This window comes from Synchiropus splendidus, chromosome 11 (assembly GCF_027744825.2).
Source record: "Synchiropus splendidus isolate RoL2022-P1 chromosome 11, RoL_Sspl_1.0, whole genome shotgun sequence".
Classification (NCBI taxonomy): domain Eukaryota; kingdom Metazoa; phylum Chordata; class Actinopteri; order Syngnathiformes; family Callionymidae; genus Synchiropus; species Synchiropus splendidus.
This window is the reverse complement of record NC_071344.1, coordinates 15,936,298-15,951,358: the sequence shown is the minus strand read 5'-3', so window position 1 is coordinate 15,951,358 and position 15,061 is coordinate 15,936,298. Positions and strand designations below refer to the sequence as shown.

The 15,061-nt window shown below is 40.7% G+C and overlaps 2 protein-coding genes across 6 annotated transcripts in view; both read left to right on the top strand.

Moving 5' to 3' along the window:
- The window catches only part of LOC128767079 (storkhead-box protein 2-like), a 30,253-nt gene extending 26,212 nt beyond the window's left edge, over window positions 1–4,041 (top strand). For all 5 annotated transcript variants that reach the window (XM_053878784.1, XM_053878785.1, XM_053878786.1 and 2 more), the window contains one exon: window positions 946–4,041. In XM_053878784.1, coding sequence (XP_053734759.1) covers window positions 946–1,150 — 205 coding nt within the window. In that variant the 3' untranslated portion in view covers window positions 1,151–4,041. The remainder of the gene's footprint in view (window positions 1–945) is intronic.
- A 654-nt stretch (window positions 4,042–4,695) lies between these two features.
- On the top strand, window positions 4,696–14,661 carry LOC128767292 (glycerophosphocholine cholinephosphodiesterase ENPP6-like). The gene is made up of 8 exons (XM_053879236.1): window positions 4,696–5,037; window positions 8,023–8,202; window positions 10,099–10,210; window positions 10,288–10,429; window positions 10,504–10,683; window positions 12,520–12,657; window positions 12,939–13,062; window positions 13,838–14,661. Exons 1-8 carry the CDS (start codon window positions 4,800–4,802, stop codon window positions 14,047–14,049), a joined length of 1,326 nt encoding a protein of 441 aa, XP_053735211.1. The 5' UTR covers window positions 4,696–4,799; the 3' UTR covers window positions 14,050–14,661.
- The last annotated feature ends 400 nt before the right edge of the window (window positions 14,662–15,061 follow it).

Below are 15,061 nucleotides of genomic sequence, written 5' to 3'. Positions count from 1 at the left end.
GTGGTAATGAGTTGACTTCCGTATTTGGGTTGCACTCTTTATTCTGACTTGATAATACCAGACTAAACAAGCAGAATGCTGCTAAAACTCATAAGACAACCAACACTGTACCACAAGGCATTAAGGTCTTGTTTGTTGCAGTGATTGTAAAACTTAAGTCTTGCGTTCCCATGAAAATCTGGTCACAGGAATAACGCCTTTTTTGGCGTTATTCCCGGCAGTGAAGAGTTGTTATAAGGAGTCGCGGAATATCTACTCCGAGCAGTCGTCTCTCAGATAGACACTCATCTGTCGTCAGGAACTAAAATAAATACCAGAGAGTATTTTGGGAAAATCTGTCATTTACACCTGGCGTCCATGAAATATCTTATCATTCAATATTGCCTGTAATAAACTGAGCTATCTTAGATTTGTTCTGTTGTTCTTGTTATCATAGTTTTAAACAGATCTACAGTGATAAAGAATGTTAACACAAATGGTCAGAAAATAACCATTGGGTTGTGTTTGGCGATATTTTACGCTAAAAACACAACTTGAATTCTGAATTTGATAACCAAAAACCTGTCATGCAGCTGGATGCCATGCCTTCCATTTGTGCCCTGAGCAAAGTAGTCAGGTCTTCTGAAACCCAACCTTAATGTTGTTAATATCACTTTTCATTCTGGGTATCGGCACTTTAGGTAGCTCCAAACAGAAATGTGATAGCTATAAATTAATGTAGACTTTACATGACAAAGTCAGAAAAGCCCCCTAAAGCGACTCGCGATTTAATTGATGCAATGCTGTATGTATGAAAGTGAATATTAAAATAGTTGAGAATCACATGTATGTTAATCATAACTATATGTTGATAGCAACATATAGAGCCATATGGACGGTTTAGTCCAAGCTGTTCGGTGTGTGTTTGTGGGAGGTATCTTCTCAATCCTGTATCCTGCTCTGCAGAACCAGGGAGAGCCTGGCTTCAAACACGTCCTCCATCGTGGAGAGCAACCGTCGACAGAACCTGGCACTGAGCCCCGGACACCTTGGTATGACGACCGGCAATGGTCCTCCCTTCTCCTTCCGCGCCATCCCTGAACCTGCGGGCACTCAACCGGAGAAGCTGCAAAAGCCTAGCGCCTGTCTCGCGTCCATCACCAGCGTCTAGAGGCGTCATGAGGACCGCATGAGGCTCGAACCTGCCCCTGAGGGTGGTCCCACCTCAAGGACTGTTAACACCTTAAGACTTACAGACTGATCAGTGGAGCTGCCACGGGCCCACTGTGGAACTCTAGCTGTTAACACACACATACACACAATCAAATGAAGAAAGAAGTGAAGACCACCAGGAATATTTCTCTCACCATGCCACTGGGCAGACTCATCCTGTCATTCTACACACTCTAGTTTACACACTGCAGTTTTTTTTTGTTGTTGTTTGCAAGTGAGTGGGAGGGCGTGTGTGTGCGCGTGAGAAATGTTTGCATACCAGTTATCTGTTATCTCAGGTCATGTCATTTCCACTTCGTCCAGGCTTTTCCACATCAGTGTGGCTCCCTCTAGTGGTGTCGTCTGCATTTGCACATTTAAGGGACGTAAATCGATTTCTTACTCATAGACTGTTTGTCTCTGAGCATTCAGGGACAGTATTTGGTGGCAACACTGGATCTAAAAATGCATTTGCAGCTTAGCTAGTTATTGAACCAAATGGTAGGTTTTAAACACGTGACAAACCACTGCAGCTTTACTTTCTATTCAGTCCTGGAACACAAGAGTCACTCCAGAGTGACACAGTTTCAGTGTGTCTCCTGAATGTAGCTGTTTATGGCTTCCTCCTGTGTGGCCTGCACACAACAGAGCCAACACCAAATGTTGTGCTGAGGAATCACCATCCATCAGACAATTTGATCTCCCTGCAGTTAAAGTAAATCTCATTACATGCCAAGCAGATGACCAAGTATGATGTGGCCTTCTTCTAGTTGTCAGGTACACCTGACCACGTTACTGTTCCCTCTTGCGGAACCCAGTTCCCCTGGAAGGAAGAGTACAAATGCAGAATCACCAGTAGCAGCGAAAAACACGAACACCCGACACAAACGGCTGGAAAGTGGACCTGTTTTCATTTTTTAAAACCATGCAACCGCTCCATCTCGTTCAGTTTGTTTTCATCAAATCCCTGAGTGTTCAACCCTGGTGCTAAGATGTATCGTGGCCGGTCACGATGATAATCATTATTAAGAGTGATGATATAGTTGAAATATAGTATTAAATGGCTGCTTGTATCATAGGTTTCACCAATGGCCATGTATTCCCTTCTATGAAGCATTTAGGCGAACTGGATCGGTGTAACACAGAAAGCGAACAGGCAGATGGATTCACGAGAAGACAGACCTACATATGACAAAGTGGTGGTCTGACACGGAACTGAACTGCTCACAGAGAGCCCTGAGGTCCACTAGGTTTCAAGCAGGTTCTCATTCTGAGTCCTGTCCTCCTATTGGCTCAGGAATCTGTCAGTCATCCCAGTGTGGTTGTCCTACAGGCGTCTCTACAACTACCTCCACAAAAGCAAAAACACAGCCCGACCTTTCTACAATCAGACTGTCATCAGTCTCGAGCCTGTGAATGTCTACACACACATACACACACACACAGACACAGTTAACACACTACACATCAAAGTGCTGGACTCCCCTGTTGTTTTCCTCCGCTCACATTCACAGCTTCTTCTAATGGAACATGATAGCCCATCCAACCGTCCTCCCTCGTCACCACGCCCTGTGCTGGTACATGCTGGTCACCCCAAGTCCCGCAAGCCTTGAAAATATGGCTCCAGTCGCCACGTCTACAAAGACTCCCAGAAAAAGATAAGATAATGTAGTATTGATTTTAAGACTGGGGTAATTTTTGTCTGAACTTGCCTTTTGCACTCGTCTTAATTGTTGGCATCCTCACATCTCTGGAGTTCTCTTTAGGACCTAAAGGCATTTGAATTGAAAGCATCACTTGTGACACAGAGAGCTGAAGATGAGCGGCCCTGGAGTAACCCATATGAGCCAACAGAACGACGCTGTACACCAAAGACTGTTCAGTTCGCAATCATTGTACAATTTCGCATTCGAAGGTGAAACGCCAATGTGGCGCCCCCTGCAGAGAACTCCTGAGGAGTCAGTTGCTAACGGTTGGCATCACGATTTGAAACAAAGAGCCTGAAAAGAAGTCGACAGTAACAAAATATAGAAAAATGTGGAAATTAAAATTGAAAGAAATATATATATCAGTGTTTATGTGTTCATCTCACTGCCTTAGAACTGTCGCACTAGAGATTATAGGTTCTTGATGGAACCCCTTTTATGGTCATTCCACCACACATTTCTGGATATGGATCCTGAACCTCACCAGGAGAGGTATAAATCGAAGTTGCAAAGCGATTTTTATGGAAACTGAAATCGTGCAGATGTCCTTTGCAGGGCGAAAGTTCTTTATCTTGGCTAACCAAAACAGATATATTAGACTCCCATAACATGGCGTGTCTACTTTTCAATCTAGTGTAATCATTATTGAATTCTTGGCCTGGATGGTTTCACCTGCTCGGGCTCGGTAACAGGATTGTACTTAAGTGTCTGGTGGAGATCATGGGGTTCCATCCTCATGTCAAATATTTGCACTGCCCCTGCCCAGCCTCTATCAGGCCTAGTGGACCTCCATCACCCGACCCCTCCCTGCTGTAACGCTCCTCGAAACCTTCCATCCCTTTTCTACACTGACAGTCCATGAAATGTCTTCCCTTAACATCAGTGGTGGTGGTTTCTAACAATTGAGGTTCAACAATAACATTGTTTCAAATGGTGACAGTATGTCATACCTGTAAATGATGTTTATCTGTCATGCCTAGTAAAAATAATTTAAACAATAAAAAGAGGGATTTTTTAAAATGTCTATAATATCAGAAAGTCCCTTTTGATGTTAGTACTGGTGTTACCGTTGTTGTAGTGTACGTGATACCCTATGGGGATTGTGTTACTTTTTAAGATAATAAAATAACAATGTTTGTTTATACTTTTGTTGTCTGCATTTTTTTTCCAAAATTTTACGATTCAATATTGAAATTTCGCCTTATCAGACTGAAGATGTTTTTTTTTCACCTTTAAATTATTTTAAACGCTTTTTAAGTGCCAACTAGGAATGTAGTAAACATTGACACACTCAAATATCGTGATACTTGTGTAATATTGCATCAATATTGTGAAATTTAAGGCCCTACTTTACTGAGTTTATGACAACAAACTTGTTTACATGCACATAATAATCTACATCTTTTGCATTGTGTGATTTTTTTTTTCCCCTTAAAATAGTTGCCATTGTTTATTAAAATTACAAAACATTGTGAAACTTAAATTATTGCATTGTATTGTATTAGCATGTCGGCACTGTGGTGATGACATGAAGCCAATAACCTAATCTAAAAGTTGAAGAAAGAAAGTGGCGAACGATTTGAGGGACCAGGGGCCATTTTGGGTATATAACGCTTTATTTCATGACGTCATTCGACTGGATTGAACATTGCATTTTACATTTTACTTGTAGGATTTGCTAAAAGTTGTAGACTAACGGAACGGCGACACCAGTTTTATTTTGGAAACATGACTCAACAACTTAAGACTCATCCAACCAATCTGGTCCAGGTCCAGCGGCTGTAGCTCCACCCAAAGCGCGATGAGGTTCCACTCCATCTCCGCTGCAGGAACCTCATTCCTCCAGCTTCATCTCTTCATAACTTTCTCTGGAGCTTCAGCCCTCCATCTCCGGACGCCATCATGACCACTCGGAGGCTCGCGCTTTTCCCGCCACTTCTGCTGCTTCTCTCCCCGCTGCTGGGAGCCGAGGCTCGGCCGCTGCTCGTCTTTCTCATCGATGGCTTCCGCTCCGACTACTTGAACGACCTGAACTCGCTCCCCGGGTTCCGTCAGCTGGTGGAAAGCGGGGTCAAAGTGGACTACATGACCCCGGACTTCCCGAGTTTGTCTTACCCGAACTACTACACTCTCATGACAGGTGAGGACTTGAACATCCGGGCTAACAGGCAACTCCATCTTTGTTGTTGTTTGTTTTTGTACATAACTTAATTTAAATGAAAACACAAACAACATTTGCAAGAAGTAATGTTGTATTCCATAAGTGGATTTGCATCTGTGAGCCATTGTCATCCACAGCAGTTAAACCATTTTATGATATATTTATGTATATATTTTGATGGTTTTTAAATGTCAGAATTCTTCATTTGTTTATTTATACCTGTCCAAATCACAAACTTTATGACAACAACAGTTTAGTTGGGGTCATATTGGGGAGGTGGGGTGCTGTCCCCATCACATTTGTGATAGAAAGTGATTGTCTTTGTGACATAAAATGTCAAATCGAAAGACATTTGAATGTGCCATCATTGAGTAAAACTCCATTTAGTTAGAACTAAAAATGGTTCTGAAACCAGTGTTTATTTAAAATTTAACACCCAACATATAAAATACGTGAACGTGAATCCACTATATTATGAATATTCGTCTGTGCCTTTCCCCCTCTCATCTGTCCGATAATAACACAGCTTTTTTCTTGAGTTTAAGATTCTCTTCTTCAAATTCTTGAATACAATTTTAAAAGTTTCCCTGTGTGTGTTCAAAAGTAATTATTTTGAACAAGTATTTGAATTGCTTTCTGCTGAAAAGTACAATTGTGCAATATGTTTTGTTCCAGTAATGTCATAATAACAGTAACAATGCAAAAATATCATAAGTTTCAAAGACAAACATTCGTGTCAATAAATTTGCTGGTCTGTGTTGGGGACCTGCCTGTTTTCAATGTTTGTTGTGTTCTGTAGGTTTGTTGAACTTTCCAACCAGAGTCAGTTACCAATAAAATGCCTGATCTTATCTTAACAAAATATGCTGAAGTTCAGAGGACATTTCTGAACAAGCTGACTGCAGAATTCATAAGCAAGTCATATTTTAATTGTTAACTTTTATCTAAAGGTCTTTATGAGGTGATAACAACACCAGATGACTCTTGATTACTGCGGAAGAGACACTGAAGTTGGTGTCATTGGGTTCCTTGAAAGTACTGGCTGCAACTATTAAAGAATGATTACAGGTCATTACAGGTCTGTTCTAACTGCTTCCTTTAGTGTCCGAGCCTTTTGTGGTCAAGCCAAGAGGTCATCCAGGGTTTCTAGATATCACCAGGTGGGTTGTAAAATTAGATTACTGTTACATACTTTCATCATTATTACACTGTCTATTGTGTGCTTGGTGTTTGTCATTAGTTTTGTGACAAATACAGAAATGGGTTGAGACTACTGAGACTTTACATAGCAGTAAGGTGAAAACAAATTCCAGATAATATAAACAATGTTTCAGTAAAAGAAAAAAAGAAAAGAAACAAAATGTTATTTTAATCATAGTCAATAAAAAAATACAATAAAATACAAATGTGCTTATGAAACAGAACTATTCCCTTAAATTATAATCGCACTTTCAGTATATCACAGTAAAACTGTGATTCTTAAAGGTAAAGTATATACTGAAAAAGGTAATGGATAAACTAAACAAAAAAAGCTACAGGTGAATCAAATTTGGTGACTGTGAGTGTGTCTATGTGCAGCTGACTATAACATAAAAATGTGGTTATGGTAGTATCATAAAAATGAGCTGTATATAAAATATATGAGAAAGAGACTGCAGAAGTTAAAAAAAAGGTGGGATGGCAAACCTTTAAACAGCAAAGTACAGAAATATACAGTGAGCTGAACATCGAAAAACTAATTTACACCAGTACAAAATGTAAAAAAAAATTAATAATACCAGTGCAGTCGTACCAGAATGTATAAGGTGTTTGCGGGTTGAGCAGAGACTGTGTACGCAAGTGTTCATGTGATGAACGATGTAACCTTCACTTCTCATTAGGTTATTCCAAACAAAGTATCGCGACTGGTTCATTGAAACAGACAATGAACCAGTAGTGTGCAGTGTTTGGAGGTGCTGTATGGCAGAACCATCCAGCGACACAATCTTCCTTTTGTTGCTGGGAGTCACTCATTCGACATGATTCAACCTTGAAATGAAACCTTCAGAAAGCGATAGCAGCTGTGCAACACTGAAATACAGTCTGCATTTGATAATTTACGCTTTGGTCGACTCAGTCATACAGAACGCTTACTCAGCACCTCGACACTAATTACACGCCAGTCTAGTTGTCCACAATCGCTGGACTCAGATCAGAAAGCTGACTCAGCTGTGATTAATTTGTAATGCTTCAAGACCATCCGGACCCTTTTTGGAGGATAAAAATGATACTGATGCACGTGAATTGATGTGATATAAAATGTGTATTAGCTTAGCGTTAGTTTTGATTTGTTGTATTGACTCCCCACTTTTCTTGTTGGAGCTCTTCGTCCAATCACAGAATTGCATTTTTGTTTCTAGCTCCTTCATAAATGATATTTCCAATGAAGAATTCCAGAATCAGAACTTTGGTCGGGTAAAATGGAGAGCGACTCTCAGACCTGCCCTCATTGATTGTTGTGATCTCTGAGGATTAGAATCTCTGCATCTATAAATTCTGCTCCCAATCCTAAACAACCAGTCATTGTTCCGAAATCTTAACTTTTAAGCAACTTGCAAATGTTCCTGGTCAGGATAAATGATGTGCTGTGTGTTGTTAGTTGAAGGGTGTGTTAAAGATTTCGTGCATGCAGCTGTTTCCCTTGTTATGGATCCCTGAAACAACAGCCCTTCCTGGCCAATGGGATATGAGCTTTGGATCCTGCCCCAAAGCCGAGGATGTGCTGATCCGTGTGTTTCATCCAGACTTTCATGAATCCCTTGCTCATGCCACTGGTCTTACGCTAAAGCCTTCTATTGTTCAGGGGTGAATCAACTGAGTTCTATATAGATCCCAAGGAGGGTTTAGTGAGTAGCCATTAAAAGAAGAGCTTCTAATAAAGCATCTTGTGAATTGGATTGATCTTGGATTGTTATTCTCTGCCAGGTCGTCACTGTGATGTCCACCAGATGATCGGAAACTACATGTGGGATCAAGATTCCAAGAAGGAGTTCCTGATTGGGACAAATTCGGACAGCACGCTGCCTCTGTGGTGGGACGGGTCGGAACCGTTATGGGTGACTCTTCAAAAGAAGGGGAAGGGGGTTCATATGTATTACTGGCCCGGTGAGTTCTCATTCAGTGTGTGTGACAGTGAAGAAAGCGCACTTGCACGTCTATAGCACAAGATCAAGTCTGCCCTGTCGCCGGTTGGGCAAACCTTGAAATGATATTTATTGATAGAAATCTGAAAATATTCACATAAAGACAATAACTTCCCTCACATTGCCTCCGGCTGGGCAAAGTATTCAGCTCAATGATTTCAAATGATATTATTTTTCTATATATTATTCTGTTTAATATTGTTTCCTGTTGCCTGGAGCTCTGCAGGGAGCATGTCCAGGAATACAAATAAAGTTAGTTTTTTAAGCTAGCAGTGTTGTTTGCCACTGTTCATGCAGGAAAATATGCTCATATCTCAATGTACAAAATGGGCAATACATGAGAGAAGGTGAGGAGTATTGCATTATAAACGGTTGGTTTAAAATAATTGAACCTATTGAGAGCCTGTCAGAAAGATGGACCACAGTTGACAGCTCCCACAATAGTTTAGTTGGTAATTACATCTGACCCAAATATTCACAGCAGTGTGCTGGCTGTGTGTGTGTGTGGAGCTGATTGGGAACAAAAAGATGGACCGGAAGAATCACAGCAGATTGGTTCACACAGTACGTTTTTGTTTGCAAATTTAGTGTTTGATCATGATGCATGCAATGATTTACACAAGCGTTCTAGAAGGAGATTTATTATTAAGTTCTTTTGAAGATAGCAAAGTTTCCTGATGAGCTGAAGAATCAGACGTCCTTGTTAGTTCCACCTGAGTGATTTAAGTATATGATCAGGAAATGCACTCATACAGCTGTTATGCTGGTAGTTGCCAGCACCTGTGCTCTCGGACCACCCAAACACAGAGCAGGTTTATGATGCTGCCCTGCTTCATGGTTCAAGAGTTATGTGACATCTCGGTACCACAACTCCTGAACAGTCGGTGTGAGTAAAAAAGTTTAAATGACTGTTTTATACCATCATTTCTGGACTATAAGAGACTTTTTTCTCGCGGTCTGAACAGTGTGTTTTATATGACCCGGCATATATATGGATTTTTACAGGCTAAAGAGCTTCATGCTGCCAAAATATTGAACCTTGTCATATCAAACCGACGAAATCACAGGCGTTGTATTTACCTTTAAAGCACTAAAAATGTCGCTGACCGGAGACAAGAAGCAGCAGCTGAGACCGGCTGTGGTGTTGGAACGTCAGGCACGCGGGTGAAAACATCACATTTTGAGCTTTAATGCAAATAAAAGAGGTGAGGAAAAGTTCGGAGTATTGCCCAGTTTGTTCCACAAGTCTGTCTCCATGCTGAAGTTCGTTTTCCAAACTATTTTAGAAGTGATCCTCATGCATTTTTAACCTGGGTGCACCACTGACCTTTCTTGTCCTTACATTTAGTGAGTGCGGCTAATATTCAGGTGCGCTCTATAGTCTGCAAATCACTGTTCTTCAATATGACATGCATATGTATGTTGGAGGTAAAAAAAAGAAACCTAACTCTGCAGCTGCTGGAACGAGATGAACTGAGAACACTTGTTCAACGTTTATTACATTAGAAAACTCAGCAGAAAACTATTTAATTTTAGTAAGATGGCTAGTTTGGGACTGTTGTTCCAGACTGTTGTGCTATATAAGTCCGAAGCTATTTACAGTGATGTTGAGTAACTGGCTGATATTTAACTTCTCTTGATAGACGGGGGCAAATGCACCCGCTGTCGAGGTGTTTTTTAACACGTGTATACTCCTTCCAACCAGCTGGTGTGATGATTTCTAATTTTAAATGGCATTCCTGTTTTCTGTTTTCATTGTGGTTTTGAGTGAATGAATGGCCCTCAGATTTTCATTTGAGTAGCTTGCATTACTTTATATTACTACAATGTTGATCTGAGGTTTAAACTCACGTTTCAGGGTGCGAGGTCGAGATTTTGGGTGTTCGACCATCATTCTGTGAAAATTATGTCTACAATCCTTCACTGGATCAATTCATCCGTTCAATTGAAGATTCTCTCGACATCCTCAGGTAGTCACCCTGTGAAGATACGCCCTAGATCTTTATCCCATTTGCATTAAGTTTCTGTTTCATCCTCGTTGAACTAGTTCGGGCAAAGCAGAGATGGCAGCAATATATTACGAGAAAATGGACGTGGAGGGTCATCACTTCGGACCAGACTCTCCTCAGCTGCAAGAAGCCTTGCGTGAGCTGGATTCAGGCATCCAGGTTCTCAACAGCAAGATCAAAGTGAGCAAATGACTGGTTACCAGGAAACTCACTGAAGGATGTGTCTTCAGTCGTGTGGTCTGTTTCTGTTGCAGGATAAAAACATGGAGGGAAAGGTGAACGTGGTGATGTTCTCTGACCACGGCATGACAAGCCTGAAGTGGATGGAGAAGGTCATCGAGCTGGATAAATATATCAACATGGCAGACATCGTGAAGATGATGGATCGAGGACCAGTGGTCAGTCTGTGGCCGAAGGAAGACAAATTTGAGTTGGTGAGGGCAAAGTTTCAACTGACTTGATGACATGTCTTCCACTAAAAGTTTTATGTCAACACCAGGATTATGCGAAAAAACTCAAATCCTGGTCTGAAAGGAGCACGCTTCTACAGCTGTTTGACGCATTTGTTTCCAAGATCGCTGTAGGGCTTGATCCATCCTATAGTTTCATGATGGCCTCCTCCAGTAATGTTCCTTTGGGATTAATGTCCGCATTTAGACTAGAAAGTTGAAACAGGACCACTGACTGGATTGCTGAGGCTTTGCCAAGTCGTTGCATGACCTTGATCCACTTGTCTAACTGCTGAAATATGTCTCGATTAAAGTTGGTTGACAGCTTAAATAGATTTTGAGTGAAAAGATACGAATTTACAATCATGAAGCTCTTATGCTTCACCTATATGATTGTGATATTCCAACTGGACTAAGGTTTGGTTGTTGGGAAGCTTTAAGCTTCATTTCAAAGAGGCATCTGCTCTTAAGGCTGAAAATGTGTGTTCACAGTGAGACAATTAAAAACCAACAGCATAACCTAATACCTCATATTATTACTATTAAAACCGAATACTAAAGTTAATACTAGAGTGTGCACAGGAAATTTTCTGATCGGTCTCTGCTCCCCACATAGCTTCAGCTTCTAGTTGGTCCTCAACCGTCACCTGGACCACTTGTGATGTCCTGACCGCTGAAGATGGTCAAATGTATTTTGCTTCTTTCATCCCTTCATTTTTGTCAATATTGCCTGTAGTTAATGCATTAATGCACAGGTTTTGGGCAAAGTTTTTACTTTTCTCAATAACATGCACAAGAGAAGTTGCTCAGAGGCATTTATTGACATGGCCTGTTTAGTTTGTGCTTCTGAAAATGATAGTAGTACTTTGATAGGTTACTTTATTTTACAGTAAAATGAACTACCAAAATGTGCAGTAAACGTAGCTGTGAAATGTTTAATGCAGTAGATGACATGGGTATTTACCAAATAAAATTAATAGCAATAATTGTAATACAACTTTATATATTTTTAGGCATAAACTAGGTTCTTTACACTGGCGTAGAATTAAAATCGACACGAAGGACATGACGCTCAACTTTACAAACAGAACAAAACACAGATAAGACAAGGCAGATATGCAAAGAATCAAAGGACAATGAAATGCCGTGTGAGAGTAAAATGACAGAAAGTAAAATTTCATTCATCAAATGAGTGGCATTTCTTCCTGATGAAGAGCTTTGTTTAGAGATATAGTTAGGTAAAAGTACAGATACGCCATATATTGCAGAGTAAAGGTTCCTGGTCTCTCCATAGAAATTCACTCTGTCAAGAACAGAGCAAGATATTTGTGCTTCACTAGTGTCTCAACACATGAACTGCCTTTGCTCAATGAAAGTTCTGCTTTATCATGGTCCTCATTTCACTACACTGTCCAAACAGAAGCTCTGATGTGCAGATTCAGGCAGCCGAGATAAGAAACTTGGATAGGTGTGTGGGAGCGATGGCTTATCTCTCTGAGATCTGTTCCCAGTTCACAAATAGATAACATAGAGCAGGGTGTTGTCTCTCTCAAACATCACTTATACACTCTTAATTTTTTATGGTGTAGATGTGAGCTTAACTCCAGGGTCATTGGTAGTGCTTGTTAATCTCAGCAGTTATGATCTCAGAAGCATTTCTGTCAGTATTCTTCTTTCATTTTTTCATGATTTACTCTTGTTTTGCCAAACTCTAAATCACTTTGTCACAATGGGCATTTCTGCAGCGTCTGGGCTGCTGGTGTTTTCCTGACTTTACACAGTCTGGCTGCAGTCAATGAGATCTCTGTGTGTTTCTCACAGGTTCGCGCTGCTTTGGCTCGTGTCCCAAACATGCAGGTCTACGCCCAACAGGACATCCCTGAACGTTTCCACTACAAAGGAGGAAAGTTTGTTGCTCCTCTGACGCTGCTGGCTGAACTCGGCTGGTTCATAGCTGAGGTAAGATTCCTGCTCACTTGTACCCAAGTTTGTGATCTGTAACAAGGTCAAGGAGTCAAACAGTTGCATTGTAAGTTGAACCTTTATGACAATGGATCTGATTGCTGCTTTTAAAGCATAAAGGTGAGGGTCATACTTTCTTGTATTATCTTTTAGTGTATAAATTATTTTACTTCATAGGTTGAAAATGTAAAATGCAGTTAATGCATCCAAGCATAGTGATAATCGGCCGAAATACGTGAGACGTTCATATCATATCATATGTTTCTTTGCCTTCACAGAATAAAGCCTCCCTCCCGTACTGGAAAAACTCCTCCGGTGAGGCCAGTGCCTGGCAGAATGGTTGGCACGGTTATGATAATGAGTTCATGGACATGAGGGGCTTTTTCCTGGCATCGGGACCTGGTGAGAACATTGTTGCTGCCGTCCAGTTTATTAGGTTCTGTTCGCTCATGTTTAAAACCAGAGTTTCTTGAAGTAGCCAGAGTGAAGCAAGGTTTCAGTTTGGTAGCTGTCATTCATCTCAGTTCCAAACTGGAGAGTGTGGGTTGATGTCCATCTACTGAGGATGGTGTGTGTTGTGTATGCAAGTTTCCTCTGCGTAAAGCAGCTTTGGATGCTACTTGCTTCCTGCTCACCTCCCTGGTGAGGTGTTCCATCCATGTTCTTCAGGAAGTGGCACGCATCTCATAATTGACATTGGACACTGGTGTTGACCATGAGGGCCTCTTTTCTGCAACCCCTGTGGTGTGACCTCAGATAAGCAGAAGCCTCCAGCGAGGATCAAATATCACTGGCTGTCCAGTTAAGAGCAGAGCCTCATTCCCATTGTTGGTTATGACAATATTGATTTATCTATTATTCTTGGGAATGTTAGACACTAAGGAGATTCTCAGCCACTGTGGAGTCAGTTACCTGGGTTTATCTGTGGATGCCAGCGGTGTTAAACATTCTTGGCTACATTCTTAGACAGGGTGAAGGTCAATTGAGCTGCACTGATTTTAAACATCTTTGCTCTGTTGTAAATGTTTTTCCTCTCACTGACCTAGTTAATCTTTAAACATGAACAGAAAGTCAACATTTCATCACATGTCTGCACTATCTTGTCCTTTATAACGTGAAAACGTTGCATCATTCCAGCGTGAGATGTTTGCCATCAATTCTTCTTAATTTGACTTAGATTTCAAGAAGAATTTCCAGGCGGCGCCAATACGATCGGTGGACGTCTACAATCTCATGTGCAAGACACTGGAGGTGGAACCTTTGCCCAACAACGGCTCTTGGTCTCGGGTGGAGTACCTGCTGAACGGCGCTGGTGGTCCATCTTTGGAGACAACCATGTGGAGTGTGTGTGTCTGTTTGTTTGCCACTCTGCTGGCAGCACAGGGTTAAGTCCTCCGTGGTGGGCCAATGAAGCATTTCATCCGTTCATGTGTACAGTTCCACAGGTTCCCACTTATCCACTGCACAAAATACATGAACAGTAAAGGTGCACAGACTTACGTCTTCATCCATCCATGTTTGTTGGTCCTTTCACTAGTTATGGGCTGACAAAGGGTCATGAAGCAGGCTTTTTGAATATGTTTTTTTAAATATTATAATATTATTAAATATATAATACTTTTGTTTTTATCTCAGTAAAAGGACTAATATTTTTTTAGTGGAGTCACAAATCATATGAAGGTCTGGCCAATAATTCAATGCAGTATTTATGTGACCAGAAGTGCAATTCCGAATAGAATTTTCTCGCCTGCCCATGTGATCCTGATTCACGCTAAGCTTTTATTCACCTCTTCCCTTTTTTTACAATTAATATTTTGTCACTTGTTGATTTTTATATACATTCGAATGATAGTTTATCAAATATATTTTTCAGGTTGTTAATAAACAGGGTGTAGTATAACAATGGCGCCATCTGCAGGTTATATGCCATAAAACACTTTTGTACATGTCAGTGGTACTTGCGGAATAAATATCTACTCATGTTGTAATCCCTTTCTGAGCACCTTGTTCTGTTTCCATATGACTTGTATTACTTTCATTCCGGTCTCTTCACCCATGACATCATTTCCAAGCAACTTTTTTTTTTAATATTAAATTATATTTAATCTTTTTTAAATGTTCGAATGGATTATATGATTATCACTCATAATTATGTTTGCAACATTGCCTTGAAGTATATAAACTATGACAGGTTACTTTCGACCACTGATCTCTTACACAGCTTCCGTTTTATCAAAACAACACGACTGAACAAAGATCGCGGGTTTATAGCAAATGTTTTATTATTTCTTGAAGTAGAAAATACACGCAGAAAATGTCATCTTCCCCAGAGCCGCATGGAGACATGTAAAAGAACGTGATAATCACAGTAATATATATTTTTTAATTGTAACCACGTGAG